The 26,999-nt window shown below is 51.2% G+C and overlaps 1 protein-coding gene across 13 annotated transcripts in view; it reads left to right on the top strand.

Annotated features, from left to right (window-relative positions):
- The first annotated feature begins 1,159 nt into the window (after nt 1-1,159).
- Nucleotides 1,160-26,999, top strand: part of TFAP2C (transcription factor AP-2 gamma) — a 221,380-nt gene continuing 195,540 nt past the window's right edge. For 3 of the 13 annotated variants that reach the window (XM_049698952.1, XM_049698954.1, XM_049698953.1), the window contains exons 1-5: nt 1,285-1,959; nt 7,167-7,652; nt 7,756-7,807; nt 9,020-9,236; nt 9,821-9,939. In XM_049698952.1, the coding sequence (XP_049554909.1) occupies nt 1,759-1,959; nt 7,167-7,652; nt 7,756-7,807; nt 9,020-9,236; nt 9,821-9,939 (1,075 nt within the window). In that variant the 5' untranslated portion in view covers nt 1,285-1,758. The other 10 variants (XM_049698955.1, XM_033410264.2, XM_033410268.2 and 7 more) reach the window with 10 other exon arrangements.

The raw sequence follows: 26,999 nt of genomic DNA, 5'->3' as shown, positions 1-26,999 counted from the left end.
AGTTGTGTATTTTAAAGCACTTTACACTAAGTTGTGGCTGTGCTTACACCACTTTTTGTTTTTGAGAAACGTAAAAATGTACATTTCACTACATGGATGGTTCTGTCATAGAAATTTCTTGGTGCCTTTTAAAAACTGTACCTTTGAAGACTACTGGGGACAGAGAATCTCTGGGAGAGTTTCCCAGTAGGCGGGGCTGAAACCTGCAGTTTTTCTGCCATTTCTTTTTTTCTTTCTTCTAAAGCATATGTAGAGTAATCTTGAGTAAGTTTTCAACTCACCTCTCTGGAAAAGAAGCCGTTTGGTTGCCTGGGCAGGTTCTGTATGAAAACTATCAAGGACTCAGGTACTGAAGGGCAGCTTCTGTACAAAGCTAATTTCTCCTCCTGGTGACCTGGGTGGTCACAGTGGGTCCCCTGTGGTACGGTCAACAAATGGCATTTATTCTTGTGTTTACAGTCTTCCTTAAGACTGCATTTTACTGGGCTCTCAGCTGTGTGTGTGTGTGTGTGTGTGTGTGTGTGTGTGTGTGTGTTTCCTTTCTTTTTTTAAGTCACCTAGGTCCTTTGCCTCTTTCCTTCAGGCAAAGAGCATGTGATGACCAAGGTGTAGACAAGTCTCTCTGGCACTTAAGGAAGACCCCAAACCCACCCACCTCCTTCTCCTCCAAGGAATTCAGTGCCCCTGGTTCCATTTTAGCTGGACCTGGAAACCTGCGAGGTGCCTGGAGGCAGATCAAAGCCAGAAATGAGGGCGGGGAATTCACGGAAATGTTAATAGATCTGGCTGTGGAGACAGAACACATTTAAAATGTCCTCTGCCTGCAAGACGTAGAATACATTTAAAATAGTTTTGTGATGGAAGGAGCCCTACCTACTGCTGGTTATAAACAGACGTAAAGATCAGTCAAAAGACCGGGAAGACCCTTTTCAATTGGCGAGTTTACAGTTTCCAAGGGGAGGAGGGCAGGGGAGGAGTAACCAGGACCTTCAGGTGTGTCTTCCAATCGCGATAGCCCGTTTTGGCTGTGAATTGTACCCCCCCATCCCCCTTCCGTTAATTAAATAAACGCTCGGAGCACTTTACAGCACACGACGCGGCCCTTGGGGACCTGTTCCTGCGTTGCTCCCATTCTTGAAAACCTCAACTCACAGAGGGTTGAAGAGCTGGCAACATGAATTTCCAGTTCCTAAAGGTGAGAAGAGAGGTGTTGGGTGGAGGACAGATCCGAGGACCGGCAGGGAAAGAGAGGGGTGCTGGAGGCCTGGCTGCCGGAGGGGGTGTGTGCCCGCTGGGTGGGATGGGCGCCGCTGCGGGGTGCACGGTGGCCCCTGGACGCTGCGCACTTCTGGCGCAGGAAGCCGAGTCCGCGCCGCTGGGCGCCTGGCCACAGTGGGCCTCCTCGCCTGGCGGCGACCAGATAAATAGGTGAAGGCCTCCGGGCTTAGCTGGCCTGGAGGTGCCTGGTGTTCTAGGACGCCGAGCCGCGAAGGCCTCCGGGGACACTGGGCTCGCTCCTTGGCCCTCCTGCCTGCGCTCGGAGCGGTTAGGCTGCACCCGGATGGGCCCAGGGATGTTAGTGGGTGGAGAGGTGACAGGCACTCTGAGGGCGGGGGTCCCCCGGGGCAGGGAGGCGAGAGCCGGCTTGTCTCTAATAGGTGCCCGAGAGCCGCTAGGAAGGTGGCCTTGAAGAACAGGCAGGCTGGTGGCTTTGAGGTAGTTGGACGACTGAAAATTCGCCTGCTGACAAGTGGGGCGATGGTCCTCAAGTTAGAGACTCTACCACGACCGCTGCGCTCCGCGAGCGCTCCGCAAATGAGAGCTTCTCCGAAGCTTGGGTCCTACAGGCTCCCCCAGCTCCGCGCTTCGCGTTTTCTGGTTTGCGAGGATGCTTCCAAAGGAAGAGCTAAAGGCTGCGAAACCCCTTTGAGGACCCGGCCTGGCGCGGAGCGCTTACAAGTGAGCAGTAGAAAGAGTTGGGCTGGACCCTGGGCTAAGACGAGAAGCATCTGTGCGTGTGTGTAGCCGCCAATTTGAGCATCAGGAAAAACAAACTGCTATTTTGATATTATTGCTTCTATTTTGGAGTGACTGAATTATTTAATACATGTGGCGCCCCGGACGTGCACCTTAGTGGGCTTAGACAGTTCGGATGCTCTTGGACGCCAAGTGTCCGTTCAGTGGGTGCCGGTGCTGCGAGGGAGGGCGTGGGCTAGCGCGTGAATGGGCGCCCTCCCGGACTGCTGCAGGCCCCGGCTTTTCGGCTCTGCTTCGCTGGGCCCCGCCTCTTAACTGCGGTCCCAGCCGGAGCCCAAGCTGTTCCGCGGGGCGACACAGACACCTTGTTTGGTGCACGGCGCCCGCGAGGGCGCTTCGGAGCCTCCACCTGCCGCTCGGGCGCCCCCTCCCCGGGACGGGAAGCTGAGTCGCAGGCCTGCTCCAGTCCAGCTCTACCCGCCCCGCCGCCTTCCTGGGCTTGCCATGGGTGTGGAGGCGGCGGAAGCCTGCCGCCCGGGTCTGGGAGCCTTGTTTCCAGAGGCAGCTGCCCGCGCATCTTTGGAGGTGGCGCACTGTTGTAGCGCTGCTGTCCTCACAGACGCCTTGTCGCCTCCGGTCTCTGGTTTCTAGCGCCATCCGAGCGGGCTGGGGGCCGGGGTCCAGGGTTTCAAGCGTGTGGGTTGAGTGCAGGCTCCCTAGGGGGCGACAGAGGGAAGCCGCTGACAACCGTCCAGCCCCATACCCTTGATTGTGCGAGGCGAGCGGCGAGGCTGCTCCCCGGGATCCCCACGTTCTGTTTACACTTGGCGTCTGCGAAGCCGCGGAGGGTCGGAGGGGACACCCTTCCCAGGCCGTGGCTGCCTGAGGGCGCGGCCACGCAGTCATGCGTCTTCGCGCGGCGAGGGGTGGGGGCCTTGGGGGAGGTCTGTCTTGAGTGTGGGAGCCATCGGCTCTCTGCTGTCGCTCTCGGCTCAGAGCAGAAAAGTTGAGCTCAAGGAAGGGCTGAGATTTCCGGCATCCGGAGCAGGGCGCGCGCGTGCCTGGGTTCCGTCCCTGAAGCAGAAGCTGTGCGTGTTTGGGTGGAGTCGGCCTGGCCGGGAAGGTTGAGGATTCGTTTGTGCCGCCTTCCCCATCCAGGGCACAGAAGTTGCGCTCTAGCTTGAGCGCGTGTCCCTTGGAGGGGGGCAGCGTCCAGGTCCAGGGCGCTGGCTTGGGAATGAATGGCCTTTGCCGAGCGGTTCCGAAACCTCTGTGCCCTTGGGGCTCCCTAAACGGAGGTGCGCAAACCCTCGGGGCCCATCGGCTCCCTTTGCCTCCGCCATAGAGGCCCCGGGGCTGCGAGGGATTTCCGTCCCTCCGGGTGGCTTTGGCGAGCGCTGCTGAGGAAAGGAAGGGCAGCCAGGACCTGGGGCGGGGGGTTGGTGCCTTGTTGCCCAGCCCTGGACCCAACATGCCCGGCGGTAAAGTTGCAGGCGTGGACGAGACAAGTTGTTCAAGCTGCATCCCCGGCCGGGTCTTGGAGTCAAAGCCGGGGCTAGAAGGCCCAGTGTGGAGGAGAGCTCCTGCGTCACTGGTCTGGATGTCTGGGGTGCCCAGAGGCTCCGCAGCCTCCCTCGAAAGTACCTGGGACCCCAATCTTCCACTCCCAGGGCGCCAGCATGCCTACCGCACCGGGTCCGATACCTGCCCTGAGCAGGTGCCCCCTGCGCCCACTCCCGAGTACCAGGAGCGGTGCTTCTGCGGTCTTCTCTTTTACCCCCCGTCCCCCCCGCCACGGTGTCTTGAAAGCTAGGTGTCAGGGGTCGTGTGTGCACTGTCTTTGTACGTATCCTAGTGCAGAGCCCGCAGACAAGCCCGAAAAGCCTCCAGTGGTTTCGTCTCCAGGTTTTGTTCTCACAACTGGTCGGAATATCACCTGGAATCTGTCTACTCTCTGGGGCGAGGAAGAACCTTTCGCTTGGAAGACGCCTATTTTTATTTTGGTTATTTTATTTTAGGCCCATCTCGGTTTAAAGAAATGCTAAAGTTCAAACAAGCCCGGGCGGGAGTAGGGAAGCAGTGGGTGCATTCATTCTGTGAATTGGGAGCAGCGTCCACTCCACAGGCCCGGGGCAGTAAACTGATAGGTATTGATTATTGCAAAATCGGATTCGTAATCAAATCGAAAGATTCCTTCTCTGATTCCCTGAGAATGTTTAAATTCAGCTCCCGAGAATTAGCGACTTTCCCCTTGAAGCAAAAAAAAAAAAAAGGTCAATTACAATAATCGGGCCAATGAATTTCGTTTCTTTAAAATGTTTCAGCATTGCGCTTTGCTTTCAAGGTTGGGGGGCAAATGCATATTGGGGGGAGAGGCAACGTTTATGTGGAAGGAAGTTTCGTTTTCTGCCTGTATCTGCGGACCCCGGGTGCTCACCTCTCCAGCGGGGGTCCCTCCACGGCCCCTCCTCCTCCCCCCACCTCTTCCCTCGTCCCCGCCTGTGACGCTAGGGTTGCATTCAGCCCCGCACCTCTTTTCAAGGTTGAGTTGAGGCTTCTTGAGTGCCTGGCCCGTCGGAGGAAGCTGCCGAGCCGGCGCCGGGCAGGGCAGGGCCGGGCGAGGGTAGGCGGGTGCCCCCCACCCGCCTCCCGGCCGCAGCCCAGCCTTGGAGATGGAGCTTCGGGCGATGGCGGCGAAACGCCGTTGTCCGACACTTCGGGGCCGGTGGAGCGGCCCGCCCGCTCGGTGGCGCTTGGGGCCGACTCCCCAGAAGGCCTTCCCACCCCCGCCCCCTCGGAGGACCCCGAGCGCACTGTGCCCACGCCGTGCGGGGGAGGGCGTCGTCCCTCGGAGGGACTGGGACTCCAGCTGCCTGATTCCAGTTTAAACCTTAAATCTCCTTGGAGCGGGTGTTTGGGACGTTTTAGGAGATAGGGGGACCTCAGCTGTTGAGACGTCTTTTGGAGGGTGGGGGAAGGCGCTGTCGGTGAAAGAGGGGGGGCTCTTGGGTTCGGATCCCGGTCCCCAGCTCTGCCGACCTCAGGTGTGTGCTTGGTGAGGGTGACTGATGGATGGCGTGATGGGGGACGCTGGCCTCTTAGGTTTGCGGCTGTCTGCGAGGTGCGGCCCATTCGACTCCTCTCCTAAGCCCCCCGAGGCGTGGGTCTCCGCGCGGCGCTGGGCCAGGATGCGGGGCGGAGCTAGGCTGGGACTGGCTGGGGGCCGCCCCGCCCGGCGCCGGGGCCTTCGCGCCGGCCCCCGGGGAGGAGTTATGATAATTTCTTCTCATTAAGGCGCCCGGATCCCCCGGCTATCGCCTGGACACACACTGCGGGCGCGGCTTCCCCGGTCCCCGGCCGCGGCCTCTACACCCGCGGCGGCACCATCTACAATCGCGGAGCCGCCGATGCGCGTCCAGTGACCGGGACGGCTAGGCCCGCGCGCGGCGGGGGCAGCGGCAGACGTCTGGCCACCGTGACCCCAATTTTGGATTTACCGCTCGGGGGGTGGGGGGAACCTGGATTTAACTGGCGACTGTTTTGGGGGACGCCGGACGCCATGTTGTGGAAAATAACCGATAATGTCAAGTATGAAGAGGACTGCGAGGTGAGCTGGGCACAAGGGCGCAGCCTGGCCCCGCCCGAGTACAGTCCGGGAGGCGCGGGCCACTGGACCGAGGTCGGGGGCGAGGGCGCAGGAGCAGCGAACAGGCACCCACCGCTCGCCCTTCGATGGGACAGGGTCCACTTTTCCGGACATTCCCTAGTGCGTTTCTCCGGGGTCCCCTTCCTGAATCGGGCCTTTATCTAAATATCCAGTCTCGGGAATGGGGCCTGGAAAGAGCGTAGCAGATCCCATCCACAAAGCTTACCGGCCGGTTTCTCGCGAAGCAAAACAGCCCTTTTCCCCGATTTCTCGGAAGAGCGCTGGGTCTGCAACTTTTAGAGGTGGCTTTTACGCACGAAACTTCCGTCCCAAGGAGTCAGACGAGGTGACCTGCCGGCGACACCTTTGCGGAGTCTCCTCCGAGGCGGGCTTGTCACCTGCCCCGCTACCTCCTTGGGAAAACGAGAAAACAACCGAAGTTTGGCTTTCCAGAGAAGGGGGGGCCGGGGGGGCGGCGCTGAGGCCAGATGGGGCCGTAAGCGCTCGGGAGTGCTCCAGCCTGTCGGACAGGTTGAGCTAGAGTTTCGGAGAGTGGGAGGGAGGGAGGCGGCGAGCGGAAAGAGGAAGAAGACGCAGGCGGCGCGAGGCGTGAGCCCAGGCCCCGGGAGAGGGGAGCGGTGGCGGCGGGGACGCGGGAGAGCTGTGCGCCCGCGGGACCTAGAGGGGCTGCCCCTGTTTGCAGGCCCGGGCACTTCAGCTAGGGGGCGACGGTGTCATAGCTCTCCTGGTCCCCCGCCACCCCTGTGACCCCGGGAACACATGGCGACACGTCCTTTGAGAATTAAGTCGGACAGCCGTGGGGCGAGGGAACGTGCCCAGGCAAGGTTGCCCAATTTTCGGGGTCCTTCGTTCTCCGTGCCCGATTTGTGGGGAGACTGACGGTGGCTGGGCAGGACGGCGTTACTTGGTCGGGACACAGCTAGCAGGGAGCGCACCCCTGGCTGCGGCGGGCTCCTCCTTGAGTCCCTTGGGCGGCGCTGGGTGGCTGCCCCCGCTAGGGAGGGTCTCTCGCCCGGAGGTCTTTGTCCTGAGGGCGTGGAAGGGAGGGTCCCTGGGGCGGGGAAACGGCGCACTTCCTGCGCGGCGCGCATTCTTCGCGCCCACCGCTTCCCCACTTTGGGCCGACGACGCCAGCATGTGCGGGCTCGTGAGCGACCGCGCTCTGCGCTGCCTGCAGGCTTTCTCCCCGGACCCCTGCCCCAGCTTCTTCCGGCCCAAGGCCTGGCATTCGGATTTGGAGCCGCAGAATACCTCGGGCGTCAGACCTTCGCCGCGGGGCCCGGAGGGCACGTTCCTCCAGGTCTTTCTCCAGTTTCCCCTTCCTCTGCGGACTAGCGGTTGACAACGAAACCCCCGGGGCACGTCGCTCCCCGGGGCCTTTTGGCCCGAGGGCAGGCCCCGCGGGGGTCGGTCCGGGCTGGTGCGGTGGGTCCCCGGGGGTCACAAGGCTCGGCGCGGTGGCCGCGGGCCGTGCGCAGTAGCGGGGTTTCGTACTAACCGGGTCTCCGTTTCTGTGCCCCAGGATCGCCACGACGCGAGCAGCAATGGGAACCCGCGCCTGCCTCACCTCTCCTCCGCCGGGCAGCATCTCTACAGCCCCGCGCCGCCCCTCTCCCATGCTGGAGTCGCCGAATACCAGCCACCACCCTACTTTCCGCCTCCCTACCAGCAGCTGGCTTACTCGCAGGCAGCCGACCCCTACTCGCATCTGGGAGAAGCGTACGCCGCCGCCATCAACCCCCTGCACCAGCCGGCGCCCACCGGCAGCCAGCAGCAGGCCTGGCCGGGCCGCCAGAGCCAGGAGGGGGCTGGGCTGCCCTCGCACCACGCGCGCCCGGCCGGCTTGTTGCCCCACCTCTCCGGGCTGGACGGCGGCGCCGTGAGTGCCCGCAGGGACATCTACCGCCGCTCGGACCTGCTGCTGCCCCACTCGCACGCTCTGGACGCCGCGGGCCTGGCCGAGAACCTGGGGCTCCACGACATGGCGCACCAGATGGAGGAGGTGCAGGTGAGCGCCTCGGCCCTGCCCGGACCCGTTCGCCCCACTGCCTCTCTCCTACCCCGTCCAGGCTCCCCCGAACTTAAAGGAAACTTTGTCATTTCTCCCCCAGAATGTCGACGACCAGCACCTACTTCTGCATGATCAGACGGTTATTCGCAAAGGTACGGAGTGAGCACGAGTTCTTTTCTTCCTCTGGCATCACACACCCTGTAGTGGTTCTTAGCGGTAACTGGGAAGTTATTAACTTATTGGTGAGGTAGGGCTTTTGGTATCCGATTTGGGACATTTGTGGTGGAAGGGAGTGACAGGGACTCGAGGCAGATAGGTTTTAGGAGTGAGAAGACGGGGCATTTCTTTAAGATCTAAATGGCAAAGGAGCTGCCCCTCAATCTCCGGATTTGTTACTCCATAGTTTTCCCTTGGTGGGTGTTACTTCTTGAATTCGAGAGTGTTTTTACACTGCTCCAGGAAAGAATCCCAGAGTGAGTTAAGGCTGTGACTTAATTTGGAAAACAAGTCACCACATACCCTTAGTGGAGTGATTGGTTCTGTGACAATTTTAATTGTTGAACGGGTTGATGTGATTTTATTTCTGATTTCAAATATGCACAGGGGTAAGGAGCCTTAATTCTGACCTGCAAAAAGAAGGTGGGACACAGTTTGGTGTACAAAACAGACAGCCCTGAAAGCATCAGGCTGGGTGATCTGTCGGGTTCATGCAGGGATGAGGGGGGCGGGGGTTTGGAAAATTGGATTACTTGGGCGACTGAGTGGCTCATGAAATTAAGTTACGTACTGCCAGGATTCCCAGTTTAGCTCTGTTGGGAAATGGGGTCATCCTAAATGAAATGTAGCTATGGTCTGTTACTTGAGGTTAAACTGTTTGAAATCAACTGAGGAAAAATGAGTTTGGGGGGAAAAAAGAAAAAAGAAAGAAAACCTCAGAAAATAAACTGAATTTCCCAGTAAACTTAGAACAGGTGTGTTTGTATTTTAAAATTTACTGTGATCAGTTGCACTGAAAGATTTTGCCAGATGATTATGTCCTGTGATTTTGGATATTCGTTGAGTGAGGGGGAAAAAAGAAATCTTCATTTATTTAGTTATGAAGTAGTCTTTTGAAAACAAACGTTCTAACGAAACAGATTTTAACAGTGGTCAGAAAATGCAAACCCTCCACGCGTGGGATCTTGACTAATTAACTTCCTAAGGTGTTAAATTGTGAAATTCAGATTCGATTATCTTTGAAGAATATGGCTTTAAAAAAATCTGCTTGCAATTTATAGTCCGACATGCAGTTAGTTGTTCAAAGAGCTCTTTCAGCTTCGGTTAGTGGTTTGCTTGGGAACGCCACTTCTGATCTTCACTCACAGGTCCTATTTCAATGACGAAGAACCCCTTGAGTCTCCCTTGTCAGAAGGAGCTGGTGGAGGCTGTGATGAATCCCAGCGAGGTCTTCTGCTCGGTCCCTGGAAGATTGTCCCTCCTCAGCTCTACATCTAAATACAAAGTGACAGTTGCCGAAGTCCAGAGGCGACTGTCCCCGCCTGAGTGCTTAAATGCTTCATTACTGGGAGGTGTCCTCAGAAGGTACATGGGGACACGTTCTGGGCATGGCGGTTGAATGGTTGGGGATGAATAACAGAAAAGGACCAGGGAGATAGTTTTAACATTTATGGAACTTTGGTACCTAACGCTGAATTCTCATTGGCTCAGGGAGTTTTAGTACACATCTTCTCTTTTAGAACGTGCCAGATGTAGAAGGAAGTGTTAAAACAGCGCTAACAAATTCTCATTTGGTTAGAATTTGATTCCTTGTATGAGTGGTAGCATCTGTATTCAGAGTAGAGGAGCTCCATGGGTCTGGTTCCCCCAGGGAGTTGTTTTTTTGGGGGCTGCTGCAGTTTCTACAAGTGAAAATTTGTCTGCTCTGTGCAACTTGCAATGTTCTGTGATTCAAAAAAAATAATGTTGGCGATGCTGAGAAAGATTTTTGAATTTTACAGGGATTAACTAATAAATTAAGGATTCCCTGTATCACTTGATTATGAGCCACGTAATGTAGGTTGTTTCTGACAGATTTGTTTTGTAAGCAGCGTGTTAGGCATTTAGAATTTTAAAGTGGTTTCTTGAGAAAAGAATTTTTTATTTTATTTTATTATTATTTTGCTCAGAGCCAAATCTAAAAATGGTGGCCGATCCTTGCGGGAGAAGTTGGACAAGATTGGGTTGAATCTTCCAGCGGGGAGACGGAAAGCTGCCCACGTCACCCTCCTGACATCTTTAGTAGAAGGTCAGTGGAGTTGTGTTTTTGTTTTGTGGTGTTTTTAGTTAGTGCTGTGTTGAGTCTTTAATATTTCTCTAAAGAAAAGGTTAGGGACTTCCTGGCGATCCAGTGGTTGAGACTTCGCCTTCCAATGCAGGGGGCGTGGGTTCGACCCCTGATCGGGGAGCTAAGATCCCACATGCCGTAGGGTGCGGCACCCGCCCCCCCCCCCGCAAAAAAAAGGTATAAGAAAAGGTTAAAAACAACTCTTAGTCACAAAAGAGAGATGCAAGCGATTTTGCCATGCGTTCATTACAATGAATCACAGTCATTTAATCAAATAAGTTAACATTTAACGATGTGTCTGCTGAAGTATTCTGTTCTGGGTCTCCCAGAAAATCATTGTTAAAAAGAAACGGGTTTTCCTAAGACATCACATTATCAGATGAACCAGTTTTTGAAGGATGCAATCGATCATTTGGTACACCTTTTCTTAAAACTTGTTACCGGTGGGCAGCAGGACCGTTTCTAGTCTTTGTAGCTGTGGAATATTGGGACTGTGGTCAGTGAAGAGAAAAGGCCCTTGTATACAATGAGCCTAGCCCAATTCACAGTTCCTTTGTTCATTTTCCCCATCAAAAAAAAAAAAAAGTAATGGGGCCCACAGATGAGCCCCTCTCCCCAGTCCTAAGATAGTTAGGATGTGACATTTCAGTTTCTTGAATGGACCTGCGCCCCGAACCTGGAAAGTAGCCAAGAATGCAATACGGCCTTTTACAAAGTGGGCAAGGGAAAAGTGAAATAATTATTTTTCAAAACAAAACAAGCTCGTTGTTACTGCGCACAGGAAAATGAGTTGATGAACACGGAGGGGGCTTATCCGTAAGCCTGGAGCGGCCGCCAGCACCTCGCCCAATCAGCAGGGCGCTGGGCCCCGGCTCGGGGGCCGGGGGAGCCAATGAGGGGTGGTCTCCTGGTAGTCAGGCAATCTTTTGAACACTTTCTTTCCCTGGTCTAAATGGCGCGACCGCGCTGCTAAAAGAGACTTGGCAGGGCCCTGCTCTACCTTTTTACGAGTGTCTTTGGAGGTCAGGGCAAGGAGAAAGGAGCTGCCTGTTCGATGCTGTTGGGGACCAGCTGTCCTGCATGGAGAATGGTGGATTCCGCGTGCGTGGAGCATAAATGCGGCTCCCCTAGGTTTCCTTACCGGCCAGGCAGGGGTGCTTGAATGAGAAAGCGTGTGCCTGAACAATGGTTCTCAGATGTTGATTTAGTGAGTCGGGGGAGGGAAGTGGGGATGGTGGGTGAGGTCCACCATCTGGGTTTGTAAAGCTCCAGCGGCCCCAAATCTTGGAACCAGAAAGAACCCAGCGCCGCGGGTGGGAAATGACACCCTCCCCTCGTTTTCCTCCCTCTGTGCCCCCCAATACCTGAGACGAGAGGGTAGGGAGGGCTCCTAACATTTCCGGTAGGAAACACTCCTGCTTCTCTTTCTTAAAGCAACATTCTAGAGACTTAACCTCCACCAGTAATGGGGCGCTCTCATTTAGAAACAAAGTTCCGTGTCAAAGACTTTTGTCCCAGTTTCATAAAGAAAAGTGACAGTTTGCTTCTTTGTCAGTCATGCTCACTCCCCCTAAGTTTTCCGACTTCTGCACTACCAACGGATGCTAGATGCTGTTTTAGCAGCGAGAGGAGCATCTGCTCAGCTTGGGCAGAGGACTGGGGTAACATCGTTTAAGTACAGTTAAAATTTTCAGACTTTTTTTTTTTTCTTACATTGTATGATTTCACCCTAGGGGAGGGTACCCACTGCAAGTACCCAGGAGGTTCTGCTTACTGGCTGGATCGTTGTCCCCTTGTGTGATTGCATTTTAGAATGCAAAATGACTGCTAGACCAATACCGATAGTGCTGGAAAAAGAGGGAAGGGACAGTTTGCCTTGGGGACCACAGTGGCCCTAAAGTCTGTTGCCATTGCCGATTATTCTAGGTGAGGCTGTTCATTTGGCTCGGGACTTTGCCTATGTCTGTGAAGCAGAATTTCCTAGTAAATCCGTGGCCGAGTATTTAACCAGACCTCATCTCGGAGGACGCAATGAGACGGCAACTAGGAAGAATATGCTGCTGGCGGCACAGTAAGTATCCAGGCTTGAGAATTTGATGCCCCGATGCCCTGACCTTGCAGCTGAGGGGCCAGCACAGTCCCTGGTGCTCAAGAACGAAAGGCTCCTTAAGTAAGTTGGAGTGTTGAGCAAGAGGAAATGGCAAGGAGCATCTTTGACAGAGTCAAATTAGAGTAACTTTCTGTAGCATTTAAAAGAATTAGAGCAGTGAGTGTATTGCTCAGAATGAGTGTTTTTGAGCCGTTGAGTTATTCAGCTCAAACTAGTTAAGCTACTCTTTCATTATCTTATTTGCATGTCTTACAAAAATGTGTTGAAGACAATTTATTTTATCACATCCAGTCAAGATCCTGCGCCTTCTGCCTCCTGATAACAAGATGTTTTTGATTTTTAAAATGTAATGATCGGGTTGTGTGTGTAGGAGACGAGGGCAAATGAAATGTCTCAGAACGACTTAATGCAGCTGAGGGATTTCTCATAGAAACCAAGAGTAAATGGATTTTAAAATCACGGTAAATGAAGCAGAACTAGTCAAGTGGGAAATAGGGCAAAAGCGAGCACAGTGAACCAGCCTGTATCGAAAGAGCGAGTTTCAGGGAAATGAATTCAGGGATCTTGACAGAATTGGTTTAAGGAACCAGTCTGCATCAAGTAAAGCTAGCCCTTACTCTCCTGGGCTGGAATTCTGACTCCACCTCTTACCAGTCCTGGTGACCTTGGCCAGTTGATTCTGGCATTAATCCTTTCATCTTTTCTAATTGCAGTGAGGATTAAATAAGATAGTACTTAAAAGAGTTTAGTTCAGGGCTTCCCTGGGGGAGCAGTGGCCAAGAATCCGCCTGCCAATGCAGGAGACACGGGTTCGAGCCCTGGCCCGGGAAGATCCCGCGTGCCGCGGAGCAACTAAGCCCGTGCGCCACAGCTACTGAGCCTGCGCTCTAGAGCCCAAGAGCCACAACTACTGAAGCCCACGTGCCGCAACTACTGAAGCCCGCGTGCCGAGAGCCTGTGCTCCGCAACAAGAGAAGCCACCGCGATGAGAGGCCCACGCACCACAACGAAGAGTAGCCCCCGCTCGCCGCAACTAGAAGAAAGCCCGCGCGCAGCAACGAAGACCCAATACGGCCAAACATAAATAAAAAGAGTTTAGTTCAGGGCCCAGCACAGAATAGGTGCTAAGCGCGGCAGCTGCCTATTGCTATCAGTTTAAAATGTACTTCCTTGGCCAGCCCCAAATTCTCGTTGCCTCTAGGTGTCATCCCCACACTAGTTTGTGCTCTTTACCTGTCACGGCCTAGATTGAACTCAGTGGTGTGTGTTGACTGTCTTTCACAGGCAAGTGTGTAAAGAATTCACAGACCTTCTCAATCAAGACCGAACTCCCAATGGGAACAACCGGCCCACTCCGGTCCTGGAGACCAGCATTCAGAACTGCTTGTCTCATTTCAGCCTGATTACCCACGGGTTTGGCAGCCAGGCCATCTGTGCTGCTGTGTCTGCCATGCAGAACTACATAAAAGAAGCCCTGATGGTCATAGACAAATCCTACATGAACCCCGGAGACCAGAGTCCAGCCGATTCTAGCAAAACCCTGGAAAAGATGGAGAAGCACAGGAAGTAAAACAGCGGTGAACAAAGGGCCGAAGAGTCTGGAAGGAAAAGGACTCCAAAACCGGTCTCGACCAGGACAAACTGGGAACCCCGCTTGCCTGGGGGACAGAGTTTGTTATCCACCTTCCCACGAAAAGGGCCTCCGTCGGATTTCCAGATCTTCACGTGCCCTCCTGGATTCCTTAGTATTTAAGGAGTGCTGAAGCGTCTCCTAAACTCTGGACGCGCTGTCGGGAGGTGACAAGTGCTGGTTCTTTACCCATTAAGCTGATACTTTAGTTTTTGGAACCCCATTCTTCCTTTCTCTGAAAGTGGTGCTACAAGTTTTGGAACCTTTTAAATAAATTCCCTGGGCTCACAAAAACCCACACACACATAGCTGTTGAGATGTCAAATTGATGTGATTCAGATCCACTATAACTTTCAGTGTTAAGGTAAAAGTATTTATATAGCCTCTTCCGTCTCACCCTACATACCGCGGGAAGCAAGGATTCTATCCGCTTAAGAACTGGTTAATAGGTTGGTATTTGACACACTTTAAATCCCTTGTTCACAGGGACCCTTCGGGTTTTACGAAACTTGTAGAAGCAAAGCCTGCTGATGATTTTATGTTTTTCTTTTTAAGAAAAAAACAAAACAAAACTTTGAAAGTTAACTCTTCAAATAGGAGGAGACTCTTTGAAAAGACATGTTCCTTTAAGGTACGGAAGCTTTATTTTGCGTATTTATTTCACATCTTGGTGTTTCGAGAAAACTTGAAAAGGGGTGGGCATGAAGCATTTTTTTTTGCTGTCTCTCATCCCAAGTCCCAGAGGAGAATTCTGTATTTTGAGAAGCTGCGTTGAGTGTACAGATTTTATTTATGCATAATTTAATGGGGTCTGTAAATACGGGTGCACTTCTTATGACTTTTTGAGAAATGGGATTCAACTTTAATATTAGCTTTTAAAGGTGACGGGGTAAATCTAAGACACATCTTTAGGCTTTATTCATGTGTACACAGGGTATTAAGAGTCAAGAGTATCCTGAGTGCTGTTCTCGACTCTGGAAGACTCTAATTTAATTGAAGCTTTCTGTTCACAAAGCAATAACTTTGTCTTATTCCTGTTGGGCTGACCCCCAAGATGAGTGTGAAGTACAGTGTGTGTGGGTGAAAACGGAGTTTTGGAATTGAGCTCCTTGCCTGTCAATGTTCCCTAAATAATTGTTATGTATATGAAACCTGTATAATAAAAAGAAAGTATTCTCAATAGAAGCTGTGAAAGTCTGGTTGTAACTTGATGTGTTTTTTTTAATCTTCTAAGAGGAGTGGAAGAATGGCAGAGCTGATTTCTGGGTTTTGGCTGTGGCTCTGTGCCGAGGGGAATCTGGAGTTTCATTTTGTCTCTCTTGGAAGACTGCTCTGTTGCGCCACGACACGCACTCATCAGCGGTTCTCAACTGTGTATGGTACCATCTTCCCCAACACAAGGGCTGTTGGGAGATGTGTGAGGGATGGTTGATGGACAACAAGAGAGGAATCCATAGTTTGGGAATCATGTCTCTTGCGTAAGGCTGCTCAGTTGAGAAACACTGTACTTATGGTGAAGTTGCCACCTCACAATTTTGAGAATGGAAATGAGATGATTGTTGGTAAATCCTTGGGCAGATCCTCCTTGGGAGGACTTGGCATTCAGTCAAATGCAAGCAGTGGTTGTGTGGTAGGTGCTCTGAGTGTTTTCAGTCAATTGAAATGCTCCATCTTTGGGAATGTTAGGATGCCCATCGATCCAAGGGATCCTAATCATTTTGTCTGCCGGGCAGATCAGAGGTTGGGTCTCTGTACTTGGGGAGCAGAAGAGGCCAGCGGGGCTTGTGTACTTGCTGGATGTGTGCAAGGATCTTGGGTGCACACCGACAGTCCTTGATTTCAAGTTGAAGTGGCCTGGCACATCCTCCAGGAAGTGAGATGTTTATAGTTTGGCATGAGTGGCTGCACTTGAACGTTGGATAAGGCTATTGCTTCAACTCCAGTCTCATAATCCTTAATTCATAACTCTCTACCAAATGGTCAGCAATTCCTGATTTAATGTTGGCATTGGATGTTGTTAAGTAACGTAAACTCTGCCAGCCTGATACTGTGCTCTTGGAAGCCTGTTCTTGGCCACTGAACGTTCCCATTAAGTCGGATTTATCCGGCTGGTATGTCAGGATCACAACTGCTTTGCGTTAGAGCAGCAAGAAGGTCTCACACTGGCGGTTACTTCTCAATCAAGACGTGAGACGTTGGGTGTTAAGAGGAAGTCATGGGGGCAAAGGGCCGAAGGAAAAAGGACTGTTTTCTTATCGGCATCTTCACTTGCCTTTGGACTAGAGTCTGGCTTTGAGGAGCTGTGCTGAATTGCAGTGCAGACAATGTTCTGGAATCAACCCAGGATTGAAGTGAGTCATAAGCAGGGCTTATGCCTGGCTCAGCGCTCAGCTCTCCTTTTTCCTCGCTCCCACTGGACACCCGAGGACAGCTACCGGGTTCCTGGGTCCAGTGCGTGATAACAGGTCTTACTTCCCAACACTCTGAGCTGATGCTGTGGAGAACATCCAAGCACCCTCGTGAGGTCCCCACCAAAACACTGGCTGTCTTGGCTTTCCCTTCGGTGAGAGAAGGGTTTCCTGCCCTCTGAGCGCTTCCAACTCCCAGGACCATCAGATCAATGGACTCCTGTTTTTCCCAGGGGCCAGTGTTTTTGTTTCAAGTCTTGTGTTGGTAAGAATTCTATTCCTTTCTCCCTTTTCCTTTCACCCTGTGCCGTTGTTGCCGGCTGGCTCTTTGATAGGTTGGGCTTGCTTTTTATGAAGACACGAGATGCTGCTGAAGTCTTTGCCCTCTGGGAGAAGAAATGAAGATGCTCCCTTTTTTTCCCTGGTTGCACCGAAGGAAAACCATTGTCTGAAGGCACGTGTGGTCTAACGTTTATGGATGAGAGGGACTCGGCAGGACTCAGCATCTGTAAACTGGACACCTGCCCATCCTGGTACCTGGCACCTTGGAGGTGCTCGCCTGCCTCACAGACACTCAGAGGTTCTCTGGAAGGTCAGAGGGTGTTTTCAATAGCACGTGATGGTTGTCTTATCTCCCAAGTGCACACAATTTAAGTTGTGCGTTAGGAAAGGGACGGTTAGTCTGTTTCTCATTTGAAATGATTTCATAACAACCATCATTCTTTTCTCTTTGGGGGCCTAGTGTCAGGGTGAGGTCTGAGACCTGAAGTTCCTGTATTTGGATGTTAAAACACAAAACAGGATAAGGTCATGGGTGGGTGAGAGACAGAGAAACTCCTTCTAAGGCCCCGCAGTGGTGGGGATGCGGGAGCCACTGCCTGTTTCCCGGGGTGAGTGTTGGTTACCAGCTGTTGTGGATTCCCGTACAGGTTGCTGTGACTTCCGAGGACTTCGGGTACAGGTCCTCCTTGACTGACGATGGGGTTAAATCCCAATAGACTTATCCTAAGTTAAAAATAGCTTTAGGTCAAAAGCATATTTATTGTACATCAACTATACCTCAATTTTCTTTTTTCTCTTTTTTTTTTGGCTACACTGTGCAGCTTGTGGAATCTTAGTTCCCGGGCCCTGGCAGTGAAAGCACCAAGTCCTAACGACTAGACTGCCAGGGAATTCCCTATACCTCAGTTTTCAAAAAAAATGTATTTAATTCACTTAACCTATCAAATGTTAGAGCTTAGCCTCGCCCACCTTAAACCTGCTCAGAACACTTAAATTAGCCTACAGATGGGCAAAATCATCTCACAAAGCATATTTTATAGTAAAGGGTTGAATACCTCATGTAATTTGTTGACTGCTCTATGGCAGGTGGAAACCAGAATGGTTGTCTGGGTCCAGAGTGGTTGTGAGTGTGAGTCACTGACCCTCATTGGCCACCGCCCAGCATCACGAGAGGGTATCACTAGCCCAGGAAAAGGGCAAAATTCAAACTTAGAAGTATGGTTTCTACTGAATGCATATCATTTTTGCACCATTGTTAAGTTGAGACGTAAGTCAAACCATCATAAGTCAGGGACCGATTGTACTTCTCTAGTCTTTTCCTTTTCCCGGGGTGTGTTGGGGTAATGAAGTGGCGGTTTAGTTTGCCTTCCTTTACAGCAGGTGGAGAACCCAGGAAGTAGCTGCCCTTGGCTGCAAGGGGAAGAACAGTCTGAGGTTCGTTTAAGCACGTTTTCCAGGTCAGGGAGCTTTCTCTGATCCCTGGCATGGCAGTGACCGTCGGCCAATGCCTCTCTATCTGTCTGAGCTCAGTGGGCAGTGAGACTTTTCCCTTTAGTTGGAGATAAGAAAGGTTTGCTTTCGAAATTTCGATGCCGCAGCGCACGAGCGTGCTCTTCCCAGGGGCAGCTGTTGCTACTTGATGATCTGATCATTGTTGACTTACCTTTCTCATATCTCAGATACATTGAATTTCTCTTCCAGTTGACAGTCTTCATTTGCTTCTCTGAAATCTGCAGGCCACCGGGCTGGGAGGCTTGGTGACACTTGGAGCCATCAAAACCCGACTCCTTCCTGGTTTTCTCAACCCAGGCTGGCGTTATGCCCAAGGTCCACTCATGCAGGGTGTACCTAGCCTTTGTCCGCTAGCAACACAACATAATCTGCAGAAACAAACCTGACCTCATGATTTTTGAAAATTACTATTACATTGGAGTCCATAGTTTCATGGAATGCTCAGTTACTTTTCGCACCATCATAAACACTAATTTCCCTGCCTCGTTTGGATAACATTTCGATGCGGGAGACGGGTAGAAGGAAAGCGTGGAAACTGAGAGGAGTTGAAAGGCATTACTCCAGGGACCTCTTCGGGAAGAGCTTTGTTAAGAATGTTTACAAGGTCAAATCTCAGTGGGTTTTTTTTTTTTTTCCTTCTGGTTGCCCCCTGAAGCTTGTTGGTTTTAGTTCCCAACCAGGGATTGAACCCAGGCCCTTGGGCCCTTTGCAGTGAGAGTGCAGAGTCCCAACCACTAGACCACCAGGGAATTCCCTTGGTTGTTTTTTTTTTTTTTTCTTTTTCATGACACATCGAGTGTTCCTTGAGGCTTCCCAACATTTTCCAAGGAAACATCTTAGTCTTAAGGAATGATCCTCACAGGTGAGAGTATGGGAGTTGGATGGGCTGAAGAGGATACCCTGGCATCTGGCCCTTACTGAGATTAGAAGGCCTTAGGGACTTCATGGGTGTTAGGGGTTGAATTGTATCTCCCCAAAAGGTATGCCCTAGTCCTAACCCCTATACCTCAGTTGTGACCTTATTTGGAAATAGGCTTGTAATTAAGATGAGGTCATGCTGGAGTCCAGTGGGCCTTAATCCCATATGACTTGTGTCCTTACAAAAAGAGAAGAGGCACAGACACACGAGGGGAGAAAGCCACGTGAGGTCAGAGGCCGAGATTGGAGGCATGCAGCCACGAGGGTTGCTGGGTTGCTGGCCACCTCCCGAAGATGGAAGAGGCAGGAAGGATTCTCCCCCACAGATTTCAGAGGGAGCGTGGCCCTGCTGACACCTTGACTTGGATGTCTACCCTCCAGATGTGTGAAACAATAAGTTTCAGCTGTTTTTAAGTTGCCCAGTTTGTGGTACTCTGTTATGGCAGCTCTGGGAAACGAATACAATTGTTAAATTCTTTTTCCTTTGCTCTTTTCTTCCCATTGATCTTTCTGTGGGTTCTTTTCTAAACATGCATATCATATCTGCACAAAGAATGAGAAAGCCACCTCCATGGTCTAACCACTGGGCCAGGTCCAATTAACATCATGGAGACCCTTCAGTGTTAAATGAAGCATCATTTTCCTGCTTGTACCTTCTTAACAGCTACGTTGATGCATGGTGCTGTCGCCTGGTGGCAACTGCATTAGCCAGTGACCTGGTCTTTCATCATCTTGGGGAGAAGTCACCCCAACATCCCTGTGCAAAGCAAATTCAAAACTCTGAGAGGCCCCTTTCACTTCCTTCTACTTGTTTCATTTCAGTGGGTACCTCTGGGTATCCCAATATTGACCCCTGAGAGCAATGGCTGCTAAACTTGGCAGGTCATCAGAGGTCCTTGGAAGGATCAGATATTGAGGTCCTTCTGTTGCCTTTGACCTACTGAATCAGAAACTCTGGGCCTAGGGTCTAGGAATCTATTTTACTAAAAACAAACTTCTCCTGGCGATCTTGATGGTGAGCTGAGTTGAGGAACCACTGCCTTCCAGCATCTTCTAGCTCTAACGTTTTGCTGAGTCACATCCCTTCTGGATGCTCTGTGTCCTCAGCACCTTCTCCAGGTGATGTGCTCTGGCTCTTAGAATCTTAGATGCACACGGTGATCACGGAGCACTTGGGACACATTATGGTTCAACTGTCTGGCTTCTCCAGTGGACTCTAAGTGCGCGATGGTAGGCACCAGGTCCATCTTGCCCTCCAGAGTCTCGCCACGCACTAACTAGCCCAATGCCCAGCACAGGGTATTTGTTCCATAAAATGTGTTGAATCCTGGGGCCGAGCTGGGTGAGAGTGGCGTTTCTGGGGTGGTCCCTGCAAACAGCCCTTCCCTGGAGACACTTCATGCCTCAGGGCCACATAGGCAGCCAGAATGACCCACCAGAAGGTGTTTCATCCTCTCTTCTCCTGAGCTAATCCAGCACACGTGGTGGGCGAGTGTTCTTCTTAGGGGAGATGTGTATTAGGATTGAGTAGGCGGTGCCTCTTTCTACCCGCTGCCCTTTTTCAGGGTCTGAAATCTGTCTTGTTATGTTGGGGATTTTGACATCATTCTTGGATACTGGGAGTTGGCCTCTTCCTGTTCTCACTCCCAGCCAAGGTGGGGTTGATGTGAGTCAACTTCCACTTTGGGATCAAAGAATCTGGTCCAGGTTTGGGACATGGCTGAGGTTGAGCGCCCTGTTCCCAAGGCAGATCGGCCTGATCGGGGTCAGACTCAGCCACTTCCTGCTGTGTGGCCTTAGGCACGGTCCTTCACTTCTCTGAGCCTCCTTTGCCTCACCTCAAAACTGGCATCTTAGTTGCCCTCCCATGAGGATGTTGGGAAGATGAATAAGATGATGATGTACCACAGGGTACAGCATCCTGCCTGGTGCCTGCTTGGTAAACAGCAGCTGCTGGTATTATGAACTTTTCCCGTGCCAAAACTGTCATTCAAAAATGACCCAGGAAAATGCAACTGACATTTGAGCTGGGAGCTTGCCTAGCTCGTACTTAGCTGCTAATGCCCTGTGCACCCCTGCTAGCCTCTGCCCTGAGTTTGGTGGCATCACCAACATCTTTTCTACAATAGCTGCTGTTTCTGATGCACTGGGGTCGGCTCCAGCCTGCAGAGACCCCCTGTCCTCTGCCTCAAACTTGATGACAAGTTGGAACCCATCATCTTACAGAAAACTCTTAGAACTTACATAACCTTTTACAAGACCAAATTGATAACAGTTTGGTGAGTGATCCTACAGATGCTAAGGTTTTCAACTCTGGGACTTATCTCCTAAGCAGTCATTGATTCATTTCATCAATAAACAGCCAGAAAGCACCTGTTTCAAGTCAGCCAGTCTTCTCGGTAGTGGAGTAGCAGACAAGCATCCAAGACAGATGAACCCCCCCACCCCAGAGCTTACTCCTCAGTATGGGAGCCAGACGTGGATCCGACACATAACTAAGGAGAGAAGTTTTGAGGACGCTAAGTGCCACGATGCAAATAAGACGGCGACTAGGGATAGAGAGGAGGTGCTGAAAGAGGTGGTGGGCAGTCCCTTAGCTGGGGTGGTCAGGGAAGGCTTCCTGAAAGAGGGGACATTTTAACTGAGCCCTGAATGATGGGAGTGGGCCAGCCACAGAGGCCCCAGGTGGAAAGGAGCTCAGGGATGGGGAGAAGGCCAGGGCAGCAGCATGGAATAAGAGGAGGGGGGAGGTGTGACACGGAAGCAGGAGTCAACTCATGGGGCTTGGCGGCCGCATTAAGGGGTTTGAATTTAATTCCAATTGCAATTTGATTTGAAGCAAGGAAGAGACGGAATCTTTTAAATAGACGATTCCAGGCTTCCCTGGTGGCGCAGTGGTTGAGAATCCGCCTGCCAATGCAGGGGACATGGGTTCGAGCCCTGGTCCGAGAAGATCCCACATGCCGTGGAGCAACTAAGCCCGTGCGCCACAACTACTAAGCCTGTGCTCTAGAGCCTGTGAACCACAACTACTGAGCCTGCGTGCCACAACTAATGAAGCCCACGCGCCTAGAGCCCGTGCACCGCAACGAAGAGTAGCCCCCGCTTGCAGCAACTAGAGAAAGCCCACGCGCAGCAATGAAGACCCAACGCAGCCAAAAATAAATAAATAAATTTATTAAAAAAAATTTTTATTTTAATTTGTTTCCTGACTTTGGAGTCAGCGCAGTTTCTCACCTGAAGCAATTTTCTGGAGCACAGGTGAGGGACGGTAGGAGGCTGCCCCTCCACCCGCATTCCCCATTACTTTTTCTCTTTGGCCAGGAATACTGATTTTCTGTGAGCAGAGACTTTGATTGTTCCCCCACTAACATCCATACATATTCTTTTTCCCACAAGACAGAAAAAATTCAGTGCTGGCAGGCACCAACCATTTAGGAAAATCTTCAGAAAGAATTTTCTCAGCTGTTCCGTTTTAATTGTTGTTTTCCCTATCCATTGTTGCGAACTCGTTCTAGCTGATGACAGAATGAATTTAGGTGTCACAAACAATTCCATTTTTATTGTTGACAAAAGTAATACACATCACATGCCGCTACACTCTTAGAATATCCTTGGGAGGACAGATGAGGGCCCACGAAGAGGCTGCCCTGGGCGGGGGGCTTGGAGGTTGAGACCAAGGCTGAGGGTCTGGGGTGGCCGGGAGGTGGATCTTCCACTCTATGTCATTTTGTCCAGCTTGAATGTTTTAACTTGAATGTGGTGAAAACCAACAAAACCTGCTTACAAACCTAAAAAATAAAATAAAATAAAAACCCTAGGTTTAGTAAAAGCACTGAAAAAATAACATCTGGGAATTCCCTGGCAGTCCAGTGGTTAGGACTCCACACTTTCAGTGCTTAAGGGCCCAGGTTCAATCCCTGCTCGGGGAACTACGACCCTGCAAGCCGTGTGGCGCAGCCAAAAAAAAAAAAGGAAAAAAAGAAAATGCAGAATAACCATTTATAAATAAATAAATAAATAAATACATAAATAAAATCTGATGCTTGCTGTAACACAAAGAACCTACAGAAAACACACCTGCACCATGTTATTTAATTCCCTAACAACCCTATTTTAGCCCATTTTGCAGATGAGGCACCAGAGGCTCAGACAAAGGTAAGGAAGTTGCTGAAGTTCTTATAGCCAGTAAGCCGCAGAGCCGGCTTCCAGAGCAGGCCTGGTTGCGTCCGGGGGTGGCACTTCTGACCCAGTGCTGTCCTGTCCCCAGATGGTAAGATATTACATTATTGAGCACTCAGTACGTGGCAGCCACTGTTTTAGACCCTTTTCATATTAAACTAATTTACTCTTCCCGACAACTGTAGGATGTATGTATTACAGCCCACATTTTACAGTTGGGGAAACTGAGGCTCCGAGCCGTGAGTTGCCTGCGGGAGGTTCCTCACTTGGTGGATGGGCAGCCCAGACTGGAGCTCTGACTCCAGCGTCTGGTCTTGGGAAGCAGCAGCCTGTCCTGCAGGCAGGCCGGCCAAGGGGTGGTTCCTGGGAAGGACCCTCTATGCCTTAGTTTCCGAGTCTTTAAGGAAGGGCCCATAAATAGAAGATAAAAATATCTGAAAGGATAAATGTTCTACCTCATGCAAAGTGCTTGGCTCAGTGCCTGGTATGTAGTAAGTGCTCAAAAAAAGTTAGTTTTTAAGCTTTTAATCTTTTTTTTTGGCCGCAGGGCATGCGGGACCTTAGTTCCTCCACCAGGGATTGAGCCCACACCCCCTGCAGTGAAAATTCGGAGTCTTAACCACTGGACTGCCAGGGAATTCCCAGTTTTCAGCTCTTTTGAAACAGGTGGAATGGAACAATCTCTGGTCAAAAAAGAGAGCAAAAGAATAAGAGGAAGAGAGAAAGGAGGGGGGCGAGCAGGAATGAAAGGAAGGAAGGAAGGAAGGAAGGAAAGGCAGAGGGAAGGAAGGAGGAAAGAGGGGAAGGCAAGAAGCCCCACTCTGTGCCTCCATGGTAGGCTGGCCCCTTCCACCCTTTGCAGAGCGGGGGGAGGGTGGAGCTCCTGCCAACAAGCTCAGGGTCCCTGCCCAGTGTCCAGCTCCGGGTTGCCTCAGGCTTCAGGGCTCAGTTTGCCATCACCGCTGCCCTTCCCATGGCTCGCCTTTCTACCTGGCACCTTTTCCTCTACCTCCTGTGCTCTCGCCTACTCACTCCTTCTCAGCCCCAGCTCCCACCTTGGGCATCACCTCCTCCTGAAGTCTTCCCAGTCCTGGGCTGGCTTAGGTGTCCTCTCAGTTCCCATCACACTTCTTATACTGTGTGGGAACTGGCTGTGAGTATTGCATCCAACAACTATCTATAGAATAAATGAATAAATCCATTTATACCAAAATTTCAGAAATTGCTGAAGTGAATCTCACTTCAAGACAGTTAAGGTATTCTCCCATCCAACCATCCATCCATCCATCCATCCATCCATCCATCCAACCATCCATCCACCATGCTAGTCCCTGGGTATATAAAGTGAACTAAAGCTGCCCTGGGCCCTGCCTTGTGGAGCCCACAGTTCCAGACATCAGTCCAACCATCACAGGCACATGTAACTTCTGACTTGGAGTCCTCTGCGTGGTGAAAGGATGGGGATCTAGTGGAAATGTCGCTGCCTCAGTAGCTTTCACAACAGAAAAAATTTTTTTAATTTAATTAATTAATTTCTGGCTGCATTGGGTCTTTGTTGCTGCATGAGGGCTTTCTCTAGTTGCGGCAAGCAGGGGGCTACTCTTCATTGTGGTGAGCGGGCTTCTCATCGTGGTGGCTTCTCTTGTTGTGGAGCACAGCCTCTAGGCACGGGCTTCAGTAGTTGTGGCACGTGGGGTCAGTAGTTGTGGCTCGCGGGCTCTAGAGTGCAGGCTCAGTAGTTGTGGCGCAAGGGCTTAGTTGCTCCGCAGCATGTGGGATCTTCCAGGACCAGGGCTCGAACCTTGTCTCCTGCATTGGCAGGCGGATTCTTAACCACTGTGCCACCAGGGAAGCCCCTTCAGCAAATATTTATTGAGTCCCTATGATGGCAGGAGGAGGGGGAAGCAAGCGTTGGGCTGGGGCTACAACAGCAGATCAAATAGAGACAAGCTCTCTGCTCTTACGATTGGACATCCACCAGAGCTCCAAGACGGGCCAGCCACGGGGGCCCTTATTCCTATTACTATGATTACTATTATTAGTATAAACTGGGGCCCACAGGAGGAAATGCAAATGGTGTACAGAGGTGAGTGCATTTCCCTCCCACCCCTGTCTCTCTGTCTGGAAACAAATCTCATTGCCAATTAGGTGTGCATAAGGAGATATTTTAGGCACATACACACAATTACATGTATTTCTTATTTAACCCAAATGGTGGCATTTTGTGCACACAGTCTGGTACCTCGCTCTTTTCACTTGGTTTATCACGTGGATGGTTCCTTACCAGTTCATACAGAGCTGCCTTGTTTTGCAAGATGTCCCTTTGTGGGTGATGCTCAGATAATTCATCCTGTTCTGATGCGGTTTAGGGTGTTTCCAGTCTCCAGTGGATATAAGCAAGGCAGCGGGGAGCACACCTGTTCACAGGCCATTTCACGTGGGTATTTATTTGCAGATTCCCGGAACCAGAGTTTTGTCCCTGCAGTCTACATGAACAGGCCTGCTGGGGGTGGGGACGGTGCTTTACATGGAGTGTTCAAGGAGTCTCACTGAGGAGGTGACACTGGGGCTAAAGGGCTGGGAGGGATCATGTAAAACTCCCAGGACTGGGCCTCAGCAACGTTACTGAGATGCGAGAAGACTCTATTATGACTTTTGTGCAAGTAAGACCCAGAAAGTGAGTCACAGGGAAGGAAAACCCGTGGAAGCTGCCCTCGGCTTCTTTTAGCTGGGACCCCTGCGGCCGACCCTCCCCTGGAGGTGGCCGGTCTTGGAGCTCCAGTGGATGTCCAGCTCAGGATGAATTTCATACTGGTTCTGAAGCCGGACACCTGCAGATGCCCTGTCACAGTAGGACAAGGAATCAGAGGAATGGGCACACTGAGGGCCGCTGGCCTTGTTTGCTCAGAATTAAAAATTCCTCAAGCTTACAGTTCAGAGAAGGTGGAGGTGGGGTGAGCCCAAGGGTGGGGCTCATTAGAACTTTATTGACTGTCAACAGTGGAAGGAACCTTAGAGGTCATTGGCTAAACCACTGATTTGGAAAAACAAAATTTGTTTAAATGGTAAATTCCTTTGATGCCCTTGAAGTGGTTATTTGAAAGAATTACAATAATAACAGGTATTGTTTATTTATCACTTATTATGCACCAGGGTCTAGGCCAAACATTTTACATCCATTATTTCTTTTCAATCTTCCAAATAACCCTCCAGGGAGATACTGTCATTATCTGTGCAGTAAGTGAGGCTGAGGGTGGTGGCCTCGAGTCCCCTGGCTGAGATGGGGTCCCGGCTGCCTCCCTCTGCCTCTGGGAAATGGGATTGGAAACTCCCAGGTCTTGTTCTTCCAACCTCCTGTTTACGGTTGACAAAAGTGAGAACCAGCCAGGAGGATTCATTGTGTGACCAAGAGACAAAGTTAAGAGAAAGTTAAAGATCTTGGAAGTACAATTCCTGGCCCAAGAGAGTGCACACATCTCTATGGTTTTGATGATCCCCCCTGCCATATTGGCCCGCAGAGAGAATGGTCCAAGAAACACCCACCAGCACGATACAAGGGCTGGGTCTCCAGCTGTTTGCCAAATTGGAGTGCTGTATTCTTAATTTTTCTAGTCTGATGGGTAGAAAAATACCCCGTGATTACAATGAATGCATTTTAAAGAAACCTACCAAATGTTGGTGGGCCACACTCACCCTCCTCCCCAGTGATCTACAATGTGGGGCTTCAGGTTCTGCTTTCCCTCTATTTTATTTTTAGTATAAATTTATTCATTTGTTCATCTTTGAACTCAATAGTGCTGTGTGCCAGGCACTGTTCTAGGTGCTGGGGACACTTCAGAAAATTTCCCTTAGATCCGTCAGATGGAGTACAGCCCTGCCTGCATCTTGATTCCATACTTCTAGTCTCCAGAAAGGTTAAATTCTGTTGTGGCTTCTATCTATGCTTAAAAGTCGATCAGAGTTGGGATGTATTTTGAAG

Source organism: Orcinus orca, chromosome 16 (genome assembly GCF_937001465.1).
Source record: "Orcinus orca chromosome 16, mOrcOrc1.1, whole genome shotgun sequence".
In the NCBI taxonomy this organism is placed as follows: domain Eukaryota; kingdom Metazoa; phylum Chordata; class Mammalia; order Artiodactyla; family Delphinidae; genus Orcinus; species Orcinus orca.
This window is presented reverse-complemented; position numbering and strand designations above follow the sequence as displayed.